Genomic DNA, 25,422 nt, shown 5'->3' with positions numbered 1-25,422 from the left:
CAGACACACTGAATAATCACATCCACACTTTCATATTTCCACATAGCGTAGAAATGTAAACTATCATGAGTTACAAACTGTCATGAGTTACAAAAGTGCCAAAGGATATATTAAAACTTACATGCACATTATTATCAGAAGCTTCCTTTGCTTTCTGCATTCTTGTACCATTTGTCTTAACATTTTCAAACTCAAGGTAGCACTCAAAATGCAAGCAAGATAATCAATTAATTACATTCGCAATTTTGATTCACCTTTCCTGCAGCTGATTTTTATTTTTTATATACAACATCCTTACCCCCACTCCAGCTTTCCAGAGCTTCCATATTGTGTGTGTGTGTTGTGCCAGTGTGTGTGTGTGAGCATGAGTGTATGTCTGTGTGCCTGTGTCTGTGTGCCTGTGTGTGTGCGTTTGTGTGTGCGTGTGTGTGCCTGTATGTGTGAGCATGAGTGTGTGTCTGTGTGTGTATATATGTACCTGTGTGTGTCTGTCTGTGTCTGTGTGCTTGTGTGTGTGGTCTGTGTGTGCCTGTGTACCTGTGTGTGTCTGTGTGTGTGCCTGTGTCTGTGTGCCTGTGTGTGTATGTGTACTGTGTGTGTCTGTGTGTGTATGTGTACCTGTGTGTGTCTGTGTGTGTATGTGTACCTGTGTGTCTGTGTGTGTGTGTACCTGTGTGTGTCTGTGTGTGTATGTGTACCTGTGTGTGTCTGTGTGTATGTGTACCTGTGTGTGTCTGTGTGCGTGTTGTGCCTATGTGTGTGTCTGTGTCTGTGTGTCTGTGTGTGTGTCTGTGTGAGTGTCTGTGTGCCTGTGTCTGTGTGCATGTGTGTGTGCCTGTGTCTGTGTGTCTGTGTGCGTGGTCTGTGTGCTTGTGTGTATGTGTGTCTGTGTGTATGTGTACCTGTGTGTGTCTGTGTGCGTGTCTGTGTGCGTGCCAGTGCCTGTGTGCCTGTGTCTGTGTGTGTCTGTGTGTCTGTGTGCGTGTCTGTGTGTGTCTGTGTGCCTCTGTCTGTGTGTGTCTGTGTGCGTGTCTGTGTGTGTCTCTGTGTGTGTGCCTGTGTCTGTGTGCCCGTGTCTGTGTGTGTCTGTGTGTGTGCCTGTGTCTGTGTGCCCGTGTCTGTGTGCCTTTGTCTGTGTCTGTGTGTGTGTGTGTGCCTGTGTGTCTCTGTCTATCTGTGTCTGTCTATGTTGTCTGTCTATGTGTGTCTGTCTATGTGTGTGTGTCTATATGTGTGTGTCTATATGTGTGTACGTGTCTGTGTGTGTGCCTGTGTACCTGTGTGTGTCTGTGTGTGTGTCTGTGTGTGTGCCTGTGCCTGTGTGTCTGTCTATGTGTATGTGTCTATGTGTGTGTGCGTGTCTGTGTGTGTGCCTGTGTACCTGTGTGTGTCTGTGTGTGTGTCTGTGTGTGTGCCTGTGCCTATGTGTCTGTCTATGTGTGTGTGTCTATGTGTGTGTGCGTGTCTGTGTGTATGCCTGTGTGCCTGTGTGTGTCAAACTGCTGCCTGTGTTTTACTGCCGATATGCTGCTGCTGATATGCCACCAGCCAAACTGCTGTTCCCAAGGCTTGCCTATCTACCGGTTAGTTCCCCCCTCCAGGATAACCTCTACCACCTGTGTTACAGGTAAATTCCATGCCATACATTTTGTGACAAATACATCCAAACTTGGCTTTACCATTTCTTTACCTTGCAGGCTCCAGCTGTGATTGACAGAATCTATAAGACTCTTAAAAAGGGGATCTCACGACCTTCTAAGTCCTGGACTCCGTAATAAGTATCAACAACACAACACAACATTGGATATCATTTCCACTTTATCTGTAAAATGTTTCTGAACTCACTAAGCATCGGTATTGTTATATGACAGGCGGTAATTCCCGCCTGACTGAAACCGAAAGAGAAACTCGAATAAGCTAACACAACAATTTGTAATTTCCTTTCATTATGAGAAGGTATGTGCACTGAAGTCAGGAGGCAAAAAATTCCAATGCCAGTTTTGGGAATGTGAAATATTAAACTTTAAAAATTAACAAAAGAAAACTTAAAGAAACAAGATTTCACTTTTACAGTTAAAATTAACCTCACAAGCATTTTGCCAAAATATTTACGATTTGGAGGAAACCGGTCTGATTAGTAAGTTCGCGGGATGACACCAAGGTTGGTGGAGTGGCAGATAGCGTGAGGATTGTCAGAGGATACAGCAGGACATGGATAAGTTGGAGACTTGGGCAGAGAAATGTGTTATGGGAGCGGTGTTTTCAGAACCCCAAAATGTTCAATTCGGAGTTCAACCAACCTCTCCCTTTAATGTATTGTTGCTTCTGAAGGACACGGCTTGGTCTCCAGGTGTGGTAGTACAATTATGGACACGTGGGTTTTTAAACACAAAACAATGTTTATTCCATGAATTCAACTTAACCTTTCAAATAAACATTGGATCCCTGAACACCCCTTACTTCAAAGATAACCCCGAAAATAATACAACACTAAATAATCCCTCAAAATGTTCCTTCAAACCTCCAAAAGACTTAACACCTTTAAACAGAAACACATCAGGTTAAAGACATTACTATTATGAGTTTAAATCACCCAAATGATTCAGAGATAGTCTTTCCTGGCAGAGATCACAGCAGATCCAGCTCACTGCAAACACAGACACACCCAAGCTCTTTTCCTCAAAACTGAAATTAAAACACTGCAGAATGGCTGAGCTAAAAACCCAGCTCCACCCACACTCTGACATCACTTCAGTAATATCAGCTGCTCCATTTCTTAAAGGTACATTGCTTAAACATCATTTCTTAAAGGTACTCTCACATGACAAATGGCAAATGTAGTTTAATCTGGACAAATGTGAGGTAATACATTTTGGTAGGTCTAACATAGAGGCGAAATATACCGTAAATGGCAAAACTCTTAGGATAATAGAAAGTCAGAGAGATCTGGGCGTGCAGGTCCACAGATCTTTGAAGGTGGCAACAAAGTGGACAAGATAGTCAAGAAAGCATACGGAATGCTTGCCTTCATTGGACGGGGCATCGAGTATAAAAACTGGCAAGTCATGCTCCAGTTGTATAGAACCTTGGTAAGGCCGCACTTGGAATATTGCGCACAATTCTGGTCACCACACTACCAGAAGGAAGTGGAGGCTTTGGAGAGGGTGCAGAGGAGGTTTACCAGGATGTTGCCTGGTCTGGAGGGTGTTAGCTATGGGGAGAGGCTGAATAGACTCAGACTGTTTTCATTAGAAAGACGGAGGTTGAGGGGTGACCTGATAGAGGGCTACAGGATTATGATGGGCATGGATAGAGTGGATGGGCAGGCATTCTTTCCCAGGGTGGTGGGGTTAGTCACCAGGAGGCATAGGTTTAAGGGCCATGGGACAAGGTTTAGAGGAGATGTTTGAGGCAGGTTTTTACGCAGAGGGTGGTGAGCGCCTGGAACACGTTGCCAGGGGAGGTTGTGGAAGCAGATACATTAACGGCGTTTAAAAGGCATCTCAACATATACGTGGATAGGATGGGTGATGTGACCATCAATTCACACGAGACGAAGAGTAGAAGTTAATAGTGGTTTTAATAGCCTAGATCTGTGCCTGCCTGTGACTGCTCTGTACTGAGTGCAGCCTACAGGATGCAGGTTTATATACCACCCCCAAGGGGGCGGAGCCACAGGCGGAGTCCACAAGGGCATCAACATCATACAAACAGTACAGTGGTGAATTGTAATAGCATACGTTCACCACAATGGGTATAGAGGGATACGGCACAAGGAAGGGCTGAGGGTTTTGGTAAAGGTTGGTATCATGGTCGGTACAGGCTTGGAGGGCCAAAGGGCCTGTCCCTGTGCTGTATTGTTCTTTGTTCTTTGAAAGAATAAAGTCTGAGGTGTTATATTTCATGCTTCTTGCCCCCTAGGTCTTGGCGAGAGAGGAGAAGCTGGAACACATGGAAAAGATCCAGCGGGAACGGGAAGTCCACGAGCGGATAATGGCTGAGCGTGCAGAGGAGCGATTTCGCAAACATTACAACGTGTGCCGGGGGGTGGTGGAACACATTGTCGATTTAGCAACCAAGGTCGCAGAATACCGCGAGCTCACACTGAAGTAGGTAGAATGCCAAAGCGCAGCAAAGAACCCTTTTGCTCAGTGCAATAAGTGGCCCTACTGGGGAGACAGGATAATGGTGGGCGCCGGGTCAATCATAGCGCTGTGGCCCCCCCCCCCCCCCCTCCACATGTGTACATCCATCAAAAGAGGGTCTCCATTGATAATAATACAAGAAACATGCATAGAAAAATAGAAGCAGAAGGAGGCCATTCGGCCCTTTGAGCCCGCTCCGCCATTCATTGTGATCATGGCTGATCATCTAGTTCAATACCCTGATCCCGCCTTCCCCCATATCCCTCGATCCCTTTCGCCCCAAGAGCTGTATCTAATTCCTCCCTGAAATTACACAAATGTTTCGGCATCAACTACTTTCTGTGGGAGTGAATTCCACAGATTCCCCGCTCTCTGGGTGAAGAAATTTCTCCTCACCTCAGTCCTAAAAGAGTTACCCCTTATCCTCAAACTATGGCCCCTAGTTCTGGACTCCCCCACCATCGGGAACATTCTTTCTGAATCTACCCTGTCTAATCCTGTTAGAATTTTATAAGTTTCTATGAGATCCCCTCTCACTCTTCAAACTCCAATAAATATAATCCTAACCGACTTAGTCTCTCCTCATCTGACAGTCCCACCATCCCAGGAATCAGTCTGGTAAACCTTCGCTGCTCTCCCTCCATAGCAACAACACCCTTCCTCAGATACGGACACCAAAACTGCCCACAATACTCCAGGTGTGGCCTCACCAATACCCGATACAATTACTGTAAAACATCTCTATCCCTATACTCAAATCCTCTCGCTATGAAGGCCAACATACCATTTGCCTTCTTTACTGCCTGCTGTACCTGCACGCTTACTTTCAGCGACTGATGCACGAGGACACCAAAGTCTCGCTGAGTATCCGCCTCTCTCAATTTACACCCATTCAAATATTCTGCCTTCCTATTTTTGATACCGAAGCAGTAACCTCACATTTATCCACATTATACTGCATCTGCCATGCATGTGCCCACTCACTCAGCCTGTCCAAATCCCACTGAAACATCTCTGCATCCTCCTCACAGCTCACCCTCCCACCCAACTTTGTATCATCTGCAAATTGGGAGATAATCGGCGGAATTCTCTGATCCCCCCCCGCAGGGTCGGAGAATCGCTGGGGGTCAGCGTGGATCCCGCTCCGACTCCGGCTGCCGAATTCTCCGGCGCCGGTTTATTGGCGGGGGCGGGGATCACGTTGTGCCGGTTGGGGGCCATTGGCAGCGGCACCCCCTCCCCCCGCGATTCTCCGGGCCCCGATGGGCCGAGTGGCCACCCGTTTTCGGCTGGTGCCACAGGCGTTAAATGAACAAGGTCCATACTGGCGATCGGGGCCCACCGATCTGCGGGCGGGCCTGTGCCGTGGGCACACTCTTTCCCTCCGTGCCGGCCTCTGTAAAGCGCCGCCCTGGCCAGCGCGGAGGTGAAACCCCCTGCGCATGTGCCAGAACACGCTGGCGCTCCCACGCATGCGCCAGCGTTTTCCCAGACGGCGGAGGCCCTTCGGAGCCAGTTGGCACAGTGCCAACCACTCCGGCGCCGGCCGAGCCCCCGGAAGTGCAGAGGATTCCGCACCTTCCGGGCAGCCCGAAGCCGGAGTGGTACACGCCACTCTTTGGTGCCGGTACGGCCCACCCGCGGGCTGGGAGAGAATCCCGGCCAATATATTTAGTTCCCTCATCTAAATCATTAATATATAATGTGAACAGTTGTGGTCCGAGCACATATCCCTACGGTACCCCACTAGTCACTGCCAGCCAATCAGAAAAAGACCCATTTATTCCAACTTTTTGCTTCCTGTCTGCTAACCAGCTTTCTATCCATCTCAAGACACGAACTATGCACTTTAACTTTCCATAGTAATCTGCTATGTGAGACTTTGTCGAAAGCCTTCTGAAAGTCTAAATAAACCACATCCGTCGGTTCTCCCTGGTCAGCTCCACTAGTTACATATTCAAAGAATTCTAGTAGATATCACAAAACCGCAGAATCACGGAAAAATCCAGTGCAGAAAGGCACCTGAGCTGCCCACCTAATGCCATTTGCCAGCACTCGGCCCATAGCCCTGAATGTTGTGATGGGCCAAGTGCTCATCCAGGTACATTTTAAAGGATGTGAGGCAACCCACCTCTGCCCCCCTCCCAGGCAGCGCGTTCCAGACCGTCACCAGCTTCTGTATAAAAATATTTTCCTCAAATACCCCCTGAACCTCCCACCCCTCACCTTGAACTTGTGCCCCCCCATGGTAAACGATATCACGAAATACAAAGTCTTCTCCACTGTGGACCTTAAGTCCACTTACCACCAGCTCCCCCTCCGCGCGAGTGACCGCAAATACACTGCGTTTGAGGCAGATGGGCGCCTCTACCACTTCCTTAGGGTTCCATTTGGTGTCACAAATGGGGTCTCGGTCTTTCAACGGGAGATGGACCGAATGGTCGACAAGTACGGATTACGGGCTACCTTCCCGTATCTCGATAACGTCACCATCTGCGGCCATGACCAGCAGGACCATGACATCAACCTCCAGAAATTCCTCCAAACCGCAAAACTCCTTAACCTCACAAACAATAAGGATAAGTGCGTTTTTAACACCGACCGTCTAGCCATCCTCGGCTACGTAGTGCGTAAAGGAGTGATAGGCCCCGACCCTGAACGCATGCGCCCCCTGATGGAACTCCCTCTCCCCAATACCCCCAAATCCCTCAAATGCTGCCTGGGTTTCTTCGCTTACTACGCCCAATGGGTTCCCAACTACGCTGACAAGGCCCATCCCCTCATTTAAACCACGACCTTCCCGCCGTCGACAGAGGCCTGCCAGGCCTTTAGCCGCATCAAAGCGGACATCGCAAAGGCCACGATGCGCGCCATCGACAAGTCGCTCCCCTTCCAGGTCGAGAGCGACGCATCAGAAGTAGCTCTGGCGGTCACCCTGAACCAAGCGGGCAGACCCGTGGCCTTCTCCAGAACTCTCCAGGCTTCCGAACTCCGCCACCCCTCTGTGGAAAAGGAAGCCCAGGCCATAGTCGAAGCCGTGCGACATTGGAGGCACTATTTGGCCAGCAGGAGGTTTACCCTCCTCACAGACCAATGGTCAGTGGCCTTCATGTTTGATAATGCACAAAGGGGCAAGATTAAGAACGACAAGATCTTACGGTGGCGGATCGAGTTGTCCACATACAACTATGAGATTTTGTATCGTCCTGGGAAGCTCAACGAGCCTCCTGATGCCCTGTCCCGCGGTACCTGTGCCAGCGCGCAGATAGACCGCCTCCGCTCCCTCCACGCAGACCTCTGCCATCCAGGGGTGACCCATTTCTACCATTTCATTAAGGCCCGCAACCTGCCTTTCTCCATCGCGGAAGTCAGGACAGTAACCCGTGACTGCCACATCTGCGCAGAGTGCAAACCACACTTCTACCGCCCCGAGCGCGCACACCTGATCAAAGCATCCCGCCCCTTCGAACGTCTCAGCATTGACTTCAAGGGGCCCCTTCCCTCTAACAACCGCAACATTTACTTCCTGGCGGTAATCGACGAATACTCCCGCTTCCCCTTCGCCATTCCCTGCCCCGACATGACCACATCGACCGTCATTAAGGCCTTCCTCTCCATCTTCTCACTGTTCGGCTACCCCGCGTACATACACAGCGATCAGGGGTCCTCCTTTATGAGCAACGAGCTGCGTCAATTCCTGCTCAACAGGGGCATTGCCTCTAGCAGGACGACCAGCTATAACCCCCGGGGTAACGGACAGGTCGAGCGGGAGAATGGTATCATCTGGAAGACCATACTACTGGGCCTCCGGTCCAGAGATCTCCCTATTTCCCGATGGCAAGAGGTTATCCTCGATGCCCTACATTCTATCCGCTCACTCCTCTGTACCGCAACAAATCACACACCTCATGAACGTCTTCTTGTCTTCCCCAGGAAGTCGTCCTCCGGATCCCCTCTCCCGACGTGGCTGGTCGCCCCCGGGCCCATCTTGCTCCGGAAGCATGTGCGGGTGCACAAGTCCGACCCGTTGGTGGAACAAGTCCAGTTACTCCACGCTAACCCGCAGTACACGTATGTGGAGTACCCCGACGGTCGGCAGGACACGGTCTCCCTCCGGGACCTGGCACCCGCCGGCGTGCGGCCTTCCCCCCCTTCACCACAGACCCCCCCCCTGTTTTTTTCTCCCCAGCGCCCCACCCAGGCCACCCCTTCCCCATCCATGGCGTCTCCACAGCCAGCTCGGGTGACGGAGACTGTTCAAGGACCATCGCTCCTGGACTCCAGGATGTCAACGGAACCACCACCATCGGCTGAACCAACGTCACCTCCTCCACCGCGGCGGTCTGCCAGAACGTCACGGGCCACGAAAAGACTGATCGAATCGATTTAAATTACAACAGCTCCATAGACTTTGTTGGGACTTTGTGTACTATTGCTAATTGTCTGGGCCAGTGGGAAGCCAAAAATGTAATAAAAGAAAAGAAGAGAAAATATTTGTTCTCCCAGCTGCTACTCATACCACCAGTTCTCCGCAAGGGGTGAATGTGGTGGTATGATTTGCATAGCTGTCTGCCATTGGTGCAGAACACCGGCTTACCATTGGCCCTGGTCGGTCATGTGCCTCTCGACCGATTGGTTGAGACCAGTCATGTGACAGCTCTCCAATTGGTCAAGAGGCTGAGTTAACCACGCCTCCATACCGAGGTATAAATAGTCAGAACGCCCGGCGGTCGTCCATTTTATTGTAGACAACCGCAGGGCTAAGTTCTAGCTTATTAAAGCCTAACTTAGGGCAGCACGTTGGCCTAGTGGTTAGCACAACCGCCTCACGGTGCTGAGGTCCCAGGTTCGATCCCGGCTCTGGGTCACTGTCCGTGTGGAGTTTGCACGTTCTCCCCATGTCTGCGTGGGTTTCGCCCCCACAACCCAAAAATGTGCAGAGTAGGTGGATTGGCCACGCTAAATTGCCCCTTAATTGGAAAAAATAATTGGCTAATCTAAATTTTTAAAAAATAAATAAAATTAAAGCCTAACTTTTGTACAGCAACTCGTCTCGCGTTCAATTGATGGCTCATCAACATGTATTAGTATACAGTGAAAAGTATTGTTTCTTGCCTGCTGTACAAACAATGCATACCGTACATAGGGAAGGAAGGAGAGACTGCAGAATATAATGTTACAGTTATAGCAAGGTGTAGAGAAAAGATCAACGTAATACGAGGTAGGTCCATTCAAAAGGCTGCTGCAGTAGGGAAGTAATTGAATTATACCGTTGTTAAAGAGTTTAGAAGAGTTGGAATGAAGTTTTAGAAGCATATAATGAGAGTAAAAGATAGAATTAGAGGGTCTGCACGGCACAGCTTGCAAGCAGTCGCCATCTTGATCTCTGGATTTTTCTGGATAATGATTTAAATTATGTCTCGCACTCAGCTTAATTCCAAGCAAAATGATGAGCGGGTGGAAGGAGATGTTCTTCCATGAGCTGCCTATTTATGATCAACTGCAGAGTGAGCCCCAGTACTCAGAGCAGCTCTCCGTGAGCAACGTGGAGATGGCTAAAGATGAACTGCTGAACATTCAGGATTATGAGGATTACAAGGTATCAATTGTCCATTACATATATGAGTGTGTGTGGATGTGCCTGCATGTGTGTGTGTATGTGTGTGCCTGTGTGTGTATGTGTGTGTGTGTGTGTGCCTGTATGGGCATGTGTGTGTCTGTGCCTGTATGTGTGTGTGTGTGTCTGTGCCTGTGTGTGTGTGTGTGTGTGTGTGTGTGCCTGCATGTGTGTGCATGTGTCTGTGTGTGTGTCTGTGTGTGCCTGCATGTGTGTGCATGTGTGTGTGCGTGTGCCTGCATGTGCAAGGACCACACCGCATTCCACAACGGGCATACCGCCAGCTGAACTCTTAATGGGAAGGCGGCTGCGAACGAGGCTGAATCTCCTTTTCCCAAATTTAACGGGGAAAGTGGAGAAACAACAGGAGGCCCAACGCAGGGGGCATGATAATAGTCGGCAGCAGAGACATTTCCAGGTGGGGGCACCGGTCTGGGTCAACAATTATGGGAATGGACCAACGTGGGTCAAAGGCACGGTAGAGTCCCAAACAGGGCCCATATCGTATGAGGTTTCAATAGGAGGTAAGGTGCTGAAGAAACACCTAGACCAAATAAGGGCAGCGGAACCACACCTGGAGGCAGGCGAAGCAGGACCGCCTCAAGCTGGGATAGCCCAGACGGAAAGGATACCCACACCCCAGCCCCGAGAAATTTCTCCAGACCCCGTCATCCAGTCATCAGAGTCGGAGATGGACACGTTCGACGAGGCCGCCGCGACACCTCTCCCTGAGGAGGAGGAAGAACAACTTCCAAGGAGGTCGTCAAGGAAAAGACGGGCACCTATAAGGTACACCCCGCCCACTTCGGAGAACGATCCGGCGGACGACACAGAGGTGACACACCCAGACATGAGGAGCAGGAAGAAGCTCAGAGGAATGCCAGCTGGCAGGAATTCCTCGGACCTTGGGGGGGAGGGGTGTAATGAACTCCAATTGGCTTTATTGGTTGGCCAATTGGAGTATGAGCTCCCTCAATGATAGCTCATTGAGGGGCCCATATAATCACCTGTGTAGGCTTTGTGAGCCAGTCTTAAGTTGACTGGACAGCTAGCAGCACTGTTTGTAGCTGCTCGTGTAATATCGTTATGTTAAATAAATATTGGTGTGGTGACGGAACTCCTGCCTCCCATGGATTACTACAGTGGCGACGAGGTAAACTAAGAATTTTGCGGAGACCAGCTGCCGCACTCGGAGGGTAAGCCTTGCCATTTTAAAAATGCTGTTTTTTGGGAGGTTAGAGGCATTCGACCCGGCTATTGAGGACTGGTCTCAGTATATGGAGAGAATGTGTTACTTTTTCCAGGCAAATGATATACTGACGGAGGAAAGGAGACGGCTTATCCTGCTGTTGGCGTGCGGATCCTCCGCTTTCGCCATTATACGTAGTCTGACTTATCCCGATGCGCCGGACACGAAAACTTTCCAAGAAGTAACGGAAATGGTGAAAGAGCACTACGCCCCAAAACCACCCCTCATTTTGCATAGGTACAGATTCTACACAGCGAAGCGGGAAGACAGGGAGTCAGTCACGAATTTCTTGACCCGCCCTAGAAGGCTGGCGGAAAAATGTGAGTTCGGCCCGACGCTAAATGAAATGCTTCGGGACCGGTTAGTGTGTGGTATAGACAACCTCACAATACAGAAACGCCTGTTGGCGGAAGCGGAGCTAGACTGCAGGCAGGCGTTACAGCTCGCACTGTCCCTAGAAAAGGCAGCAAGTGGGGCGCAGGAACTACAGGGCACGCCAATGGAGGTAGATACCTGTGAGAGGGACTACCACAATGGGTCCTGCTACCAGATAGCCGCTCTCAGGAAAAACCTGAGGAATAGAGGGAAAAAGGAAAACCCCAGAACTGCCCCCAAGTCTGCCAGGGCTAACTGGAGACAGAGGGAAGTACCGGCTGAGGCTCCCCCAACAGAGAAGGACCGTTTCTGGCACCAGACAGAGTGGGGTAACAACACCAGAAGCCCTTCCGAAATTTTGAAAGGCCAGGCCGGTACCTTTTGCATTAAGAAAGTAGATGACAAAATAGAAAGGTTACGGCGCGACGGCATTATCAGACCAGTACAGTTCTCGGAATGGGCAGCGCCGGTGGTACCAATTTTGAAGCCAGGCGGCTCGATACGTCTCTATGGAGATTTCAAACAGACAGTAAACAAATACGCACTGCTGGACAAATACCCAATCCCGAAAATAGACGACCTGTATGCCAAATTGGCAGGTGTGTTTTTGTTCACAAAACTGGACATGAGCCACGCCTACCTGCAGTTAAAACTGGACAAGGGCTCCCAGAAGTTCGCTACGATCAACACCCTGAAGGGCCTTTTTCGTTATACTAGGCTACCTTTCGGAGTGTCATCAGCCTGCGCTATATTCCAGCGTACGATGGAAAATATTCTGCAGGGACTACCGCAGGTGGCAATTTATTTGGACGATGTCTTAATCACGGGTAGGACAAACAGGGAACACTTAAGGAACCTGGAGGAAGTGCTCAGGCGTTTCGCAAAGGCAGGCGTACAGCTAAAAGGGGAAAAATGTGTTTTTCTGGCCCCACAAGTGACGTACCTGGGATATAAAGTAGACGAGTCAGGTTTATACCCATTAGAAGACAGAGTAAGGGCAATAAAAGAAGCCCCAGCTCCCACCACGGTCACTTGTGATGCATCCCCTTACGGGGCAGGAGCCGTCTTAGCCCATAGAGGAAGGAATGGGGAAGAACGGCCAATAGCCTATGCTTCGAGGACCTTGGCGATGGCTGAGAGGAAGTACGCCCAAATCGAAAAGGAAGGACTGGCGGTGATATTCGCAGTAAAAAAATGTCAAGAAATTCGTGACTGACTCCCTGTCTTCACGCTTCGCTGTGTAGAATCTGTACCTATGCAAAATGAGGGGTGGTTTTGGGGCGTAGTGCTCTTTCACCAATTCCGTTACTTCTTGGAAAGTTTTCGTGTCCGGCGCATCGGGATAAGTCAGACTACGTATAATGGCGAAAGCGGAGGGTCCGCACGCCGACAGCAGGATAAGCCGTCTCCTTTCCTCCGTCAGTATATCATTTGCCTGGAAAAAATAACATATTCTCTCCACATACTGGGACCAGTCCTCAACAGCCGGGTCGAATGCCTCTAACCTCCCAAAAAACAGCATTTTTTAAAAACGGCAAGGCTTACCCTCCGAGTGCGGCAGCTGGTCTCTGCAAAATTCTTAGTTTACCTCGTCGCCACTGTAGTAATACACGGGAGGCAGGAGTTCCGTCACCACACCAATATTTATTTAACATAACGATATTACAGGAGCAGCTACAAACAGTCCTGCTAGCAGTCCAGTCAATTTAAGACTGGCTAACAAAGCCTACACAGGTGATTATATTGGCCCCCTCAATGAGCTATCATTGAGGGAGCTCATACTCCAATTGGCCAACCAATAAAGCCAATTGGAGTTCATTACAGGGGTGTGTGTGGGGTTTGGGGTATCAGGGTGCATGTATGGGAGGTGGTTGGTTTTAAGAATATTTTAACAATTTAGCTCCCTATCAGTCTTTCACACTATAACTGTCCCAGCTAATACTGGGGAAGCTCAAATCCCCGATTAATCTTACCTGATTTTCTCCAATTCTCCGAGATTTGAAATGAAATGAAAATCGCTTATTGCCACGAATAGGCTTCAATGAAGTTACTGTGAAAAGCCCCTAGTCGCCACATTCCGGCGCCTGTTCGGGGAGGCTGGTACGGGACTTGAACCGTGCTGCTGGCCTGCTTGGTCTGCTTTAAAAGCCAGTGATTTAGCCGAGTGAGCTAAATCAGCCTCCCTGTCTGCCCGTCTGTCTCTCCCTGTCTGCCCGTCTGTCTCTCCCTGTCTGCCCTTCTGTCTCCCTGTCTGCCCGTCTGTCTCTCCCTGTCTGCCCGTCTGTCTCTCCCTGTCTGCCCTTCTGTCTCTCCCTGTCTGCCCTTCTGTCTCTCCCTGTCTGCCCGTCTGTCTCTCCCTGTCTGCCCTTCTGTCTCCCTGTCTGCCCGTCTGTCTCTCCCTGTCTGCCCTTCTGTCTCCCTGTCTGCCCGTCTGTCTCTCCCTGTCTGCCCTTCTGTCTCCCTGTCTGCCCTTCTGTCTCCCTGTCTGCCCGTCTGTCTCTCCCTGTCTGTCTCTCCCTGTCTGCCCGTCTGTCTCTCCCTGTCTGCCCTTCTGTCTCCCTGTCTGCCCTTCTGTCTCTCCCTGTCTGCCCGTCTGTCTCTCCCTGTCTGCCCGTCTGTCTCTCCCTGTCTGCCCGTCTGTCTCTCCCTGTCTGCCCGTCTGTCTCTCTCTGTCTGCCCGTCTGTCTCTCCCTGTCTGCCCGTCTGTCTCTCCCTGTCTGCCCGTCTGTCTCTCCCTGTCTGCCCGTCTGTCTCTCCCTGTCTGCCCTTCTGTCTCCCTGTCTGCCCTTCTGTCTCTCCCTGTCTGCCCGTCTGTCTCTCCCTGTCTGCCCGTCTGTCTCTCCCTGTCTGCCCTTCTGTCTCCCTGTCTGCCCGTCTGTCTCTCCCTGTCTGCCCTTCTGTCTCCCTGTCTGCCCGTCTGTCTCTCCCTGTCTGCCCTTCTGTCTCCCTGTCTGCCCTTCTGTCTCCCTGTCTGCCCGTCTGTCTCTCCCTGTCTGTCTCTCCCTGTCTGCCCGTCTGTCTCTCCCTGTCTGCCCTTCTGTCTCCCTGTCTGCCCTTCTGTCTCTCCCTGTCTGCCCGTCTGTCTCTCCCTGTCTGCCCTTCTGTCTCTCCCTGTCTGCCCTTCTGTCTCTCCCTGTCTGCCCGTCTGTCTCTCCCTGTCTGCCCGTCTGTCTCTCCCTGTCTGCCCTTCTGTCTCCCTGTCTGCCCTTCTGTCTCTCCCTGTCTGCCCTTCTGTCTCCCTGTCTGCCCTTCTGTCTCTCCCTGTCTGCCCGTCTGTCTCTCCCTGTCTGCCCTTCTGTCTCTCCCTGTCTGCCCGTCTGTCTCTCCCTGTCTGCCCTTCTGTCTCCCTGTCTGCCCTTCTGTCTCCCTGTCTGCCCTTCTGTCTCTCCCTGACTGTTTGGGATCCTGTAGCTCACTCCCAGCAATCTGATCACCTATTTCTGTTCTTCGGTTCTACCCATCTGGCTTGATTTGAGAAACTTACTCAGATCTCAGGCGGGTTTCTCCGACCCCCGCCGAGTCCCGCACCCGCCGGCTGCCGAATTCTCCGGCACCAGGGATGTGCCGGGGGTGGGAATCACGGAGCGTCGGTCGGGGGCCATTCGATTCTTTGGCCTGCGATTGGCTGAGTGGCCGCATGTTTACGGTCGGTCCCGCCGGCATAAATTACAGCAGGTACTTACCGGCGGGACCTGGCTCCGCGGGCGGCCTCCGGGGTCCTCGGGGAGGCGCGGGGGGAATCTGGCCCCGGGGGGATGCCCCCATGGTGGCCTAGCCCGCGATCGGGGCCCACCGATCCATGGGCGGGTCTGTGCTGTGGGGGCACTCTATCCCTCCACGCCGGCCGCTGTATCAGAGATGAACCCCCCCTGCGCATGCGCTGGAATGGCGGCAGCACACGCTGGCGCTCCCGCACCTGCACCAACTCGCGCCAGCTGGCGGAGACCCTTCAGCACCGCGCAAACCACTCTCGGACCGGCCGAGCCCCTGAAGGTGCGGAGGATTCTGCACCTTTGGGGCAGCCCGACGCCGGAGTGGTTCATGCTCATTCCTGAGCACTGCCGTGATGTTCTCCCTAATCAATAACGCAATCCCTCCTCCTCTTTTACCTCTCCCTCTATCACCCCTGACACCTCTATACCCTGGGACATTCAGCTGCTTGTCCTCCCCTTCTTTCAACAAAGTTTCTATGATTGTATTAATGTGATAATTCCATGTTCCGATCAACACTGAGTTCATCAGTCTGACCCGGTCAGCACGGGCAGCACGGTAGCATGGTGGTTAGCATAAATGCTTCACAGCTCCAGGGTCCCAGGTTCGATTCCCCGCTGGGTCACTGTCTGTGCGGAGTCTGCACGTCCTCCCCGTGTGTGCGTGGGTTTCCTCCGGGTGCTCCGGTTTCCTCCCACAGTCCAAAGATGTGCGGGTTAGGTGGATTGGCCATGATAAATTGCCCGTAGTGTCCTAAAAAAAAGTAAGGTTAAGGGGGGGGGTTGTTGGGTTACGGGTATAGGGTGCATGCGTGGGTTTGAGTAGGGTGATCATGGCTCGGCACAACATCGAGGGCCGAAGGGCCTGTTCTGTGCTGTACTGTTCTATGTTCTATGTTCTACCCGTCAGGCTGCTTGCATTGAAATAAATGCAATTTAATGTCCCAGTCCTCCATGTACAGTATCATATCCCTGTCTGCTCTGTCCACTCGAATGCCTGGTTTATCCTCTATATTTGACTCCATCTTCTCACCCACTGTACATTAGTTTGGATCCCATCCCACTTTCAAATTAGTTTGATCCTGTCCAGTTGCATGAACACACCTCCCTGCTGGGAGATTTATCCTCCTCCAATTCAGGTACAACTCATCCCATTTTTACAAGCTTCCTTTACCCCAGATGCGATCCCAATGATTCGAGTATCTAAATCCCCCCCATCCTGAACCATCCGTCTCGCCACATGTTTATCTGACCTAACCTCCTATTTCTACACTCACTCCCCGTGTCACAGGGCGTAATCCCGATATCCCAACATCAGTGCTCCTGTTTTTTAACCATCTGCCTAACTCCCTAAATTCATGTTGCAGGATCTCATCCCTCTTTCTACTTCCTATCTCCTGTCTCTTGTTCTTTTTTCCTGTCTATTTCACTCTCTCTCTCTTGTTCCCCCTGTTTTGCTCTCTCCCTCTCCCTCCAACTCTCTCACACTCCCTCTGTCTCTCTCTCGTTTTCAAACACTATCGGTGTTCCTGTCTCCTCTCTCCAATCTCCCTCTTGATCTCTCTCCATGTCCGTGTCTGCTTCTTTCACTCTCCGTCTCTCTCTGTCCGGTTGTCTTTCCCTGTCCCTTTTTGCTGCATTCTCTGGGTGAGAGCGCCTGGTCCTTCACGCCAGCGGGATTTTTCTATCCTGCCGATGGCACAGCCCTGCTGCACATTCCCAATGGTGTGGGGTGGATTCAATTGAAAATCCCACTGATAGCAGCGGGAGCAGAGGATCCGGCCAATGATGGACCAGAGCCGGCTGCTGGAACACACACCAGACAATTCTGTCCCCTGTCTCTATTCATCTCACTCTCCCTCTGACTGTCTGCCTCATCTCCACCTCTCTCCAATTCCTTAACAAAGTACAGCACAGGAACAGTCCCTTTCGCCCTCCAAGCCTGTGCCGACCAGGGTGCCTGTTTAAACAAAAATCTTCTACACTTCCTGGATCCGTATCCCTCTATTCCCATCCTATTCATGTATTTATCAAGATGCCCCTTAAACGTCACTATCGTCCCTGCTTCCAACACCACCTCCGGCAGCGAGTTCCAGGCACCCACTACCCTCTGTGTAGAAAAACTTGCCTCGGACATCTCCTCTAAGCCTTGCCCCTCGCACCTTAAACCTATTCCCCCTAGTAATTGACCCCTCTACCCTGGGGCAAAGCCTCTGACTATCTACTCTATCTATGCCCCTCATAATTTTGTAGACCTCTATCAGGTCGCCCCTCAACCTCCGTCGTTCCAGTGAGAATAAACCGAGTTTATTCAACCTCTCCTCATAGCTAATGCCCTCCATACCAGGCACCATCCTGGTAAATCTCTTCTGCACCCTCTCTAAAGCCTCCACATCCTTCTGGTAGTGTAGTGACCAGAATTGAACACTATACTCCAAGTGTGGCCTAACTAAGGTTCTACACAGCTGCAACATGACTTGCCAATTTTTATACACTTTCCCTCTTTTTCTCTCTCTCAGATGATGACTGGTGAATGGTTGCCAGCAGAGGATGGTGATGTTCATGGTCCGCCACCCAATAATAACATTTTGGGACATGTGGTTCACCGGATATTTGAGATGGTCTATCCAAGCAAACCGCCAACACCACCCCCTGTTTTTCCTCCATTCCCCATCAAGGCGTGCATTCTGGGCAAGCTGCTTGCTGGAAAAAGCACCTGCATTCAATATTTAATGGAAGGTAGGTTCAGCAACAGGCCAACTGTGGAGGGAGACGCATATTGTTGGAAAGCAATCAGTAAGTTATCTTTGTATAATTGTGGGTGTTATAAATAAGATACGGCTTTATGTTTAAGCTTAATTTGTGCTTATGTCTGTGTGTTAAGAAAGTGTTAAGACTTCAGTTTAGTTTCACTTTAAACTTTTCCTGCATCGTAATGATGTTTTGGCAATGCCTAAAATAAATGCAAGATAAAGAAAATATACTAGGCTGTTGCTTAGCAACTGGGAGCCCACACTAAAATGCAAGATTGATTTGAGGCAGGTGCAACATAGTTAACCCAGAAAGAAACCGTAGTCCACAGAAACTGTGAGAACAGGTAAGACATGAAAGGGAACTGCGAGCATGTCCCAAGGTAAAGAACAGCAGGTCCCAGACACCAGGGAATGGGACAGGAGAGTTCCAGGAAGACTGTGAAGTCAAAGGGATAAATATCCGGAATCTGGGGAAAGGTTCTGTTCAGTGAAGTTGAGATTGAGGAGCTAGGAAAAGCTGCAAGTGGAAAAGCAAAGCTGCAGGATGTGGAGGTAAAGCAATAAGCTTGCAGGAAGCTGAGATCTGAGGTGATTAGAAGGTTGGTGACTCCTTACTGTGGGCCTGTGAAGCCGAGCTGGTGTTCTGAGAGCAGCTCAGTATCTCAGAGATTGGATGGAATCTTGAATGCACAAAACGATCCAGGTCAGAGGAATATGGGAAAGAGGTTAGCCGAGGTTAGCCGAGGTTAGCCGGCGGAATTCTCCGTTCCTGAGACCATGGGCAGGATTCTCCCACCCACCGCCGGGTCAGAGAATCCCCAGGGGACGGCGTGAATCCCACCCCGACGCCGGCTGCCATATTCCACGGCGCAGTTTTTCGGGCGGGGGAACGCCGGTCGGGGGCCGTTGACAGCAGCCCATCAGCAATTCTCCGGGCCCCGATGGGCCAGGCGGCCATCCATTTTTCGCCAGTCCCGCCAGCGGGACATGCTAGGTGAGTATGCGTGGGCGTCCTCTGGGTGGGGAGCGGGGGGATCTAACCGCTGGGGGGGGGGGGGGGTGGGCACGGTAGCCTGGCCCATGAATGGGACCCACCGATCTGAGGGCGGGCTTGTTCCGTGGGGGCACTTATCTCTTCCGTGCCGGCCCCTGTAGGGCTCCGCCATGGCCGGGGTGGAGAAGAGAACCCCCCCCCCCCCCGCGCAAGCGTCAAAATACACCGGCCGATCCGCTGCCATCGGTTCCGCACATGTGTGAACTCGCGATGTCCCTTCGGCGCCAACTAAAGCGGCGCTGATCCCTCCGCGTCCACCTCGCCCACAAAAATGCAGAGATTCCGAACTCGCGGGGGGTGGTGACACTGGGGTGGTTGGTGCCGGTTCTCACGGCGGCCTGGCAACTTAGTCCCCAGAAGGGAGAATCCCGGCCTCAGTGTTGGCGTTGGGCAGGATTCGTGGCCTCACGAGAACAAATATGGTGCTGCACCTGGACCGATACCCGGGCAGTGTGTCCCCGATACCCGGGCAGTGTGCCCCCGATACCCGGGCAGTGTGTCCGATACCCGGGCAGTGTGTCCGATACCCGGGCAGTGTGTCCCCGATACCCGGGCAGTGTGTCCGATACCCGGGCAGTGTGTCCGATACCCGGGCAGTGTGTCCCCGATACCCGGGCAGTGTGTCCGATACCCGGGCAGTGTGTCCGATACCCGGGCAGTGTGTCCCCGATACCCGGGCAGTGTGTCCCGAATACCCGGGCAGTGTGCCCCCGATACCAGGGCAGCATGTCCCCGATACCCGGGCAGCGTGCCCCCGATACCCGGGCAGTGTGCCCCCGATACCCGGGCAGTGTGCCCCCGATACCCGGGCAGTGTGTCCCCGATACCCGGGCAGTGTGTCCGATACCCGGGCAGTGTGCCCCCGAATACCCGGGCAGTGTGCCCCCGATACCCGGGCAGTGTGTCCCGAATACCCGGGCAGTGTGCCCCCGATACCAGGGCAGCATGTCCCCGATACCCGGGCAGCGTGCCCCCGATACCCGGGCAGTGTGCCCCCGATACCCGGGCAGTGTGCCCCCGATACCCGGGCAGTGTGTCCCCGATACCCGGGCAGTGTGTCCGATACCCGGGCAGTGTGCCCCCGATACCAGGGCAGCATGTCCCCGATACCCGGGCAGTGTGCCCCCGATACCCGGGCAGTGTGCCCCCGATACCCGGGCAGTGTGCCCCCGATACCCGGGCAGTGTGCCCCCGATACCCGGGCAGTGTGTCCCCGATACCCGGGCAGTGTGTCCCCGATACCCGGGCAGTGTGTCCCCGATACCCGGGCAGTGTGTCCGATACCCGGGCAGTGTGTCCCCAATACCCGGGCAGTGTGCCCCCGATACCAGGGCAGCATGTCCCCGATACCCGGGCAGCGTGCCCCCGATACCCGGGCAGTGCGTCCGATACCCGGGCAGTGTGCCCCCGATACCAGGGCAGCATGTCCCCGATACCCGGGCAGCGTGCACCCGATACCAGGGCAGCATGTCCCCGATACCCGGGCAGTGTGTCCCCGATACCCGGGCAGTGTGCCCCCGATACCCGGGCAGTGTGTCCCCAATACCCGGGCAGTGTGCCCCCGATACCCGGGCAGTGTGTCCGATACCCGGGCAGCATGTCCCCGATACCCGGGCAGTGTGTCCCCGATACCCGGGCAGTGTGCCCCCGATACCCGGGCAGTGTGTCCCCAATACCCGGGCAGTGTGCCCCCGATACCCGGGCAGTGTGTCCAATACCCGGGCAGCGTGTCCCTGATACCCGGGCAGTGTGCCCCCGATACCAGGGCAGCATGTCCCCGATACCCGGGCAGTGTGCCCCCGATACCCGGGCAGTGTGTCCCCGATACCCGGGCAGTGTGCCCCCGATACATAAGAACATAAGAACATAAGAACTAGGAGCAGGAGTGCGGCCACACCTGGAGTATTGTGTTCAGTTTTGGTCTCCTTACTTGAGAAAGGACGTACTGGCACTGGAGGGTGTGCAGAGGAGATTCACTAGGTTAATCCCAGAGCTGAAGGGGTTGGATTATGAGGAGAGGTTGAGTAGACTGGGACTGTACTCGTTGGAATTTAGAAGGATGAGGGGGGATCTTATAGAAACATTTAAAATTATGAAGGGAATAGATAGGATAGATGCGGGCAGGTTGTTTCCACTGGCGGGTGACAGCAGAACTAGGGGGCATAGCCTCAAAATAAGGGGAAGTAGATTTAGGACTGAGTTTAGGAGGAACTTCTTCACCCAAAGGGTTGTGAATCTATGGAATTCCTTGCCCAGTGAAGCAGTTGAGGCTCCTTCTTTACATGTTTTTAAGGTAAAGATAGATAGTTTTTTGAAGAATAAAGGGATTAAGGGTTATGGTGTTCGGGCCGGAAAGTGGAGCTGAGTCCACAAAAGATCAGCCATGATCTAATTGAATGGCGGAGCAGGCTCGAGGGGCCAGATGGCCTACTCCTGCTCCTAGTTCTTATGTTCTTATGATACCCGGGCAGTGTGTCCGATACCCGGGCAGTGTGCCCCCAATACCCGGGCAGTGTGCCCCCGCTACCCAGGCAGTGCCCCCGATACCCGGGCAATGACCCCCGATACCCGGGCAGTGTGCTCCCGATACCCGTGCAGTGTGCCCCCGATACCCGGGCACTGTCCCCCGATACCCGGGCAGTGTGCCCCCGATACCCGGGCAGTGTGTCCCCGATACCCGGGCAGTGTGCCCCCGTTACCCGGGCAGGGTGTCCCCGATACCCGGGCAGCGTGTCCCCGATATGGTGTTCGGGCCGGAAAGTGGAGCTGAGTCCACAAAAGATCAGCCATGATCTAATTGAATGGCGGAGCAGGCTCGCGGGGCCAGATGGCCTACTCCTCCTCCTAGTTCTTATGTTCTTATGTTCTTGTGATACCCGGGCAGTGTGCCCCCGATACCCGGGCAGTGTGCCCCCGATACCCGGGCAGTGTGCCCCCGATACCCGGGAAGTGTGTCCCCGATACCCGAGCAGTGTGTCCGATACCCGGGCAGTGTGTCCCATGCCCAGGCAGTGTGTCCCCGATACCCGGGCAGTGTGTCCCCGATACCCGGGCAGTGTGTCCCCGATACCCGGGCAGTGCGTCCGATACCCGGGCAGTGTGTCCCCGATACCCGGGCAGTGTGTCCCCCATACCCGGGCAGTGTGTCCCCGATACCCGGGCAATGTGTCCCCGATACCCGGGCAGTGTGTCCGATACCCGGGCAGTGTGTCCCCGATACCTGGGCAGTGTGACCTCGATACCCGGGCAGTGTGTCCCCGATACCCGGGCAGTGTGTCCCCGATACCCGGGCAGTGTGTCCCCGATACCCGGGCAGTGCTTCCGATACCCGGGCAGTGTGTGCCCGATACCCGGGCAGTGTGTCCCCGATACCCTGGCAGTGTGTCCCCGATACCCGGGCAGTGTGTCCCCGATACCCGGGCAGTGTGTCCCCGATACCCGGGCAGTGTCTCTCCGATACCCGGGCAATGTGTCCGATACCCGGGCAGCGTGTCCCCGATACCCGGGCAGTGTGTCCCCGATACCTTGGCAGTGCCCCCGATACCCGGGCAGTGTGTCCCTGATACCCGGGCGGTGTGCCCCCGATACCCGGGCAGTGTGTCCCCGATACCCGGGCAGTGTGACCCCGATACCAGGGCAGTGTGTCCCATACCCGGGCAGCGTGTCCCCGATACCCGGGCAGTGTGTCCCCGATACCTTGGCAGTGCCCCCGATACCCGGGCAGTGTGTCCCTGATACCCGGGCAGTGTGTCCCCGATACCCGGGCTGTGTGTCCCTGATACCCGGGCAGTGTGTCCCCGATACCCGGGCAGTGTGTCCCTGATACCCGGGCAGTGTGTCCCCGATACCCGGGCAGTGTGTCCCTGATACCCGGGCAGTGTGTCCCCGATACCCGGGCTGTGTGTCCCCGATACCCGGGCAGTGTGTCCCCGATACCCGGGCAGTGTGACCCCGATACCAGGGCAGTGTGTCCCATACCCGGGCAGTGTGCCCCCGATACCCGGGCAGTGCGTCCGATACCCGGGCAGTGTGCCCTCGATACCCGGGCAGTGTGCCCTCGATACCCGGGCAGTGTGCCCTCGATACCCGGGCAGTGTGTGCGATACCCGGGCAGTGTGCCCGATACCCGGGCAGCATGTCCCCGATACCCGGGCAGTGTGTCCCCGATACCCGGGCAGTGTGTCCCCGATACCCGGGCAGTGTGTCCCCGATACCCGGGCAGTGTGCCCCCGATACCCGGGCAGTGTGTCCCCAATACCCGGGCAGTGTGCCCCCGATACCCGGGCAGTGTGTCCGATACCCGGGCAGCATGTCCCCGATACCCGGGCAGCGTGTCCCCGATACCCGGGCAGCGTGTCCCCGATACCCGGGCAGTGTGCCCCCGATACCCGGGCAGTGTGCCCCCGATACCCGGGCAGTGCGTCCGATACCCGGGCAGTGTGCCCTCGATACCCGGGCAGTGTGCCCTCGATACCCGGGCAGTGTGCCCTCGATACCCGGGCAGTGTGTGCGATACCCGTGCAGTGTGCCCGATACCCGGGCAGCATGTCCCCGATACCCGGGCAGTGTGTCCCCGATACCCGGGCAGTGTGTCCCCGATACCCGGGCAGTGTGCCCCCGATACCCGGGCAGTGTGTCCCCAATACCCGGGCAGTGTGCCCCCGATACCCGGGCAGCATGTCCCCGATACCCGGGCAGCGTGTCCCCGATACCCGGGCAGCGTGTCCCCGATACCCGGGCAGTGTGCCCCCGATACCCGGGCAGTGTGCCCCCGATACCCGGGCAGTGCGTCCGATACCCGGGCAGTGTGCCCTCGATACCCGGGCAGTGTGCCCTCGATACCCGGGCAGTGTGCCCTCGATACCCGGGCAGTGTGTGCGATACCCGGGCAGTGTGCCCGATACCCGGGCAGCATGTCCCCGATACCCGGGCAGTGTGTCCCCGATACCCGGGCAGTGTGTCCCCGATACCCGGGCAGTGTGCCCCCGATACCCGGGCAGTGTGTCCCCAATACCCGGGCAGTGTGCCCCCGATACCCGGGCAGTGTGTCCGATACCCGGGCAGCATGTCCCCGATACCCGGGCAGCGTGTCCCCGATACCCGGGCAGCGTGTCCCCGATACCCGGGCAGTGTGCCCCCGATACCCGGGCAGTGTGCCCCCGATACCCGGGCAGTGTTCCCCAGATACCCGTGCAGAGTGCCCCCGATACCCGGGCAGTGTGTCCCCGATACCCGGGCAGTGTGTCCCTGATACCCGGGCAGTGTTCCCCAGATACCCGTGCAGAGTGCCCCCGATACCCGGGCAGTGTGTCCCCGATACCCGGGCAGTGTACCCGATACCCGGGCAGTGTGTCCGATACCCGGGCAGTGTGTCCGATACCCGGGCAGTGTGACCCCGATACCCAGGCAGTGTGCCCCCAATACCCGGGCAGTGTGACCCCGATACCCGGGCAGCGTGCCCCCGATACCCGGGCAGCGTGCCCCCGATACCCGGGCAGTGTGACCCCGATACCCGGGCAGTGTGACCCCGATACCTGGGATGAGGATGAGAAGGGAGTTTTAATAATGGGAGATGAGGAAATGGCTGAGGAACTGAACAGGTTTTTTGGGTCGTTCTTCACAGTGGAAGACACAAATAACATGCCAGTGACTGATAGAAATGAGGCTATGACAGGTGATGACCTTGAGAGGATTGTTATCATTAAGGAGGTAGTAATGGGCAAGCTAATGGGGCTAAAGGTAGACAAGTCTCCTGGCCCTAATGGAATGCATTCCAAAGTGCTAAAAGAGATGGCTACGGAAATTGCAGATGCACTAATGATAATTTACCAAAATTCACTAGACTATGGGGTCGTCCCGGTGGATTGGAAATTAGCAAACATGACACCACTGTTTAAAAAAGGAGGTAGGCAGAGAGCAGGAAATTATCGGCCAGTGAGCTTAACGTCGGTAGTAGGGAAGATGCTGGAATCTATCATCAAGGAAGAAATAGCGAGGCATCTGGATAGAAATTGTCCCATTGGGCAGATGCAGCTTGGGTTTATAAAGGGCAGGTCGTGCCTAACTAATTTAGTGGAATTTTTTGAGGACATTACCAGTGCAGTAGATAACGGGGAGCCGATGGATGTGGTATATCTGGATTTCCAGAAAGCTTTTGACAAGGTGCCACACAAAATGCTACTCCATAAGATAAAGATGCATGGCATTAATAGAATTATTATTCTAATTAATAGAAAGCAAAGAGTGGGGATTAATGGGTGTTTCTCTGGTTGTCAATCAGTAGCTAGTGGTGTCCCTCAGGGATCAGTGTTGGGCCCACAATTGTTCACAATCTACATAGATGATTTGGAGTTGGGGACCAAGGGCAATGTGTCCAAGTTTGCAGATGACACGAAGATGAGTGGTAAAGCGAAAAGTGCAGAGGATACTGGAAGTCTACAGAGGGATTTGGATAGGTTAAGTGAATGGGCTAGGGTCTGGCAAATGGAATACAATGTTGACAAATGTGAGGTTATCCAT

The 25,422-nt window shown here is 53.7% G+C and overlaps 1 protein-coding gene across 1 annotated transcript in view; it reads left to right on the top strand.

The window, feature by feature from the left end:
• The window catches only part of spef2 (sperm flagellar 2), a 293,647-nt gene that overhangs the window by 53,827 nt on the left and 214,398 nt on the right, over window positions 1–25,422 (top strand). The window contains 3 exon segments of the mRNA XM_038803926.1: window positions 3,922–4,109; window positions 9,576–9,744; window positions 17,616–17,835. Of these exon segments, the coding sequence (XP_038659854.1) occupies window positions 3,922–4,109; window positions 9,576–9,744; window positions 17,616–17,835 (577 nt within the window).

This window comes from Scyliorhinus canicula, chromosome 8, assembly GCF_902713615.1.
Source record: "Scyliorhinus canicula chromosome 8, sScyCan1.1, whole genome shotgun sequence".
Taxonomy (NCBI): domain Eukaryota; kingdom Metazoa; phylum Chordata; class Chondrichthyes; order Carcharhiniformes; family Scyliorhinidae; genus Scyliorhinus; species Scyliorhinus canicula.
The sequence above is the reverse complement of the archived record's forward strand: the minus strand, read 5'-3'. Positions and strand labels throughout refer to the sequence as shown.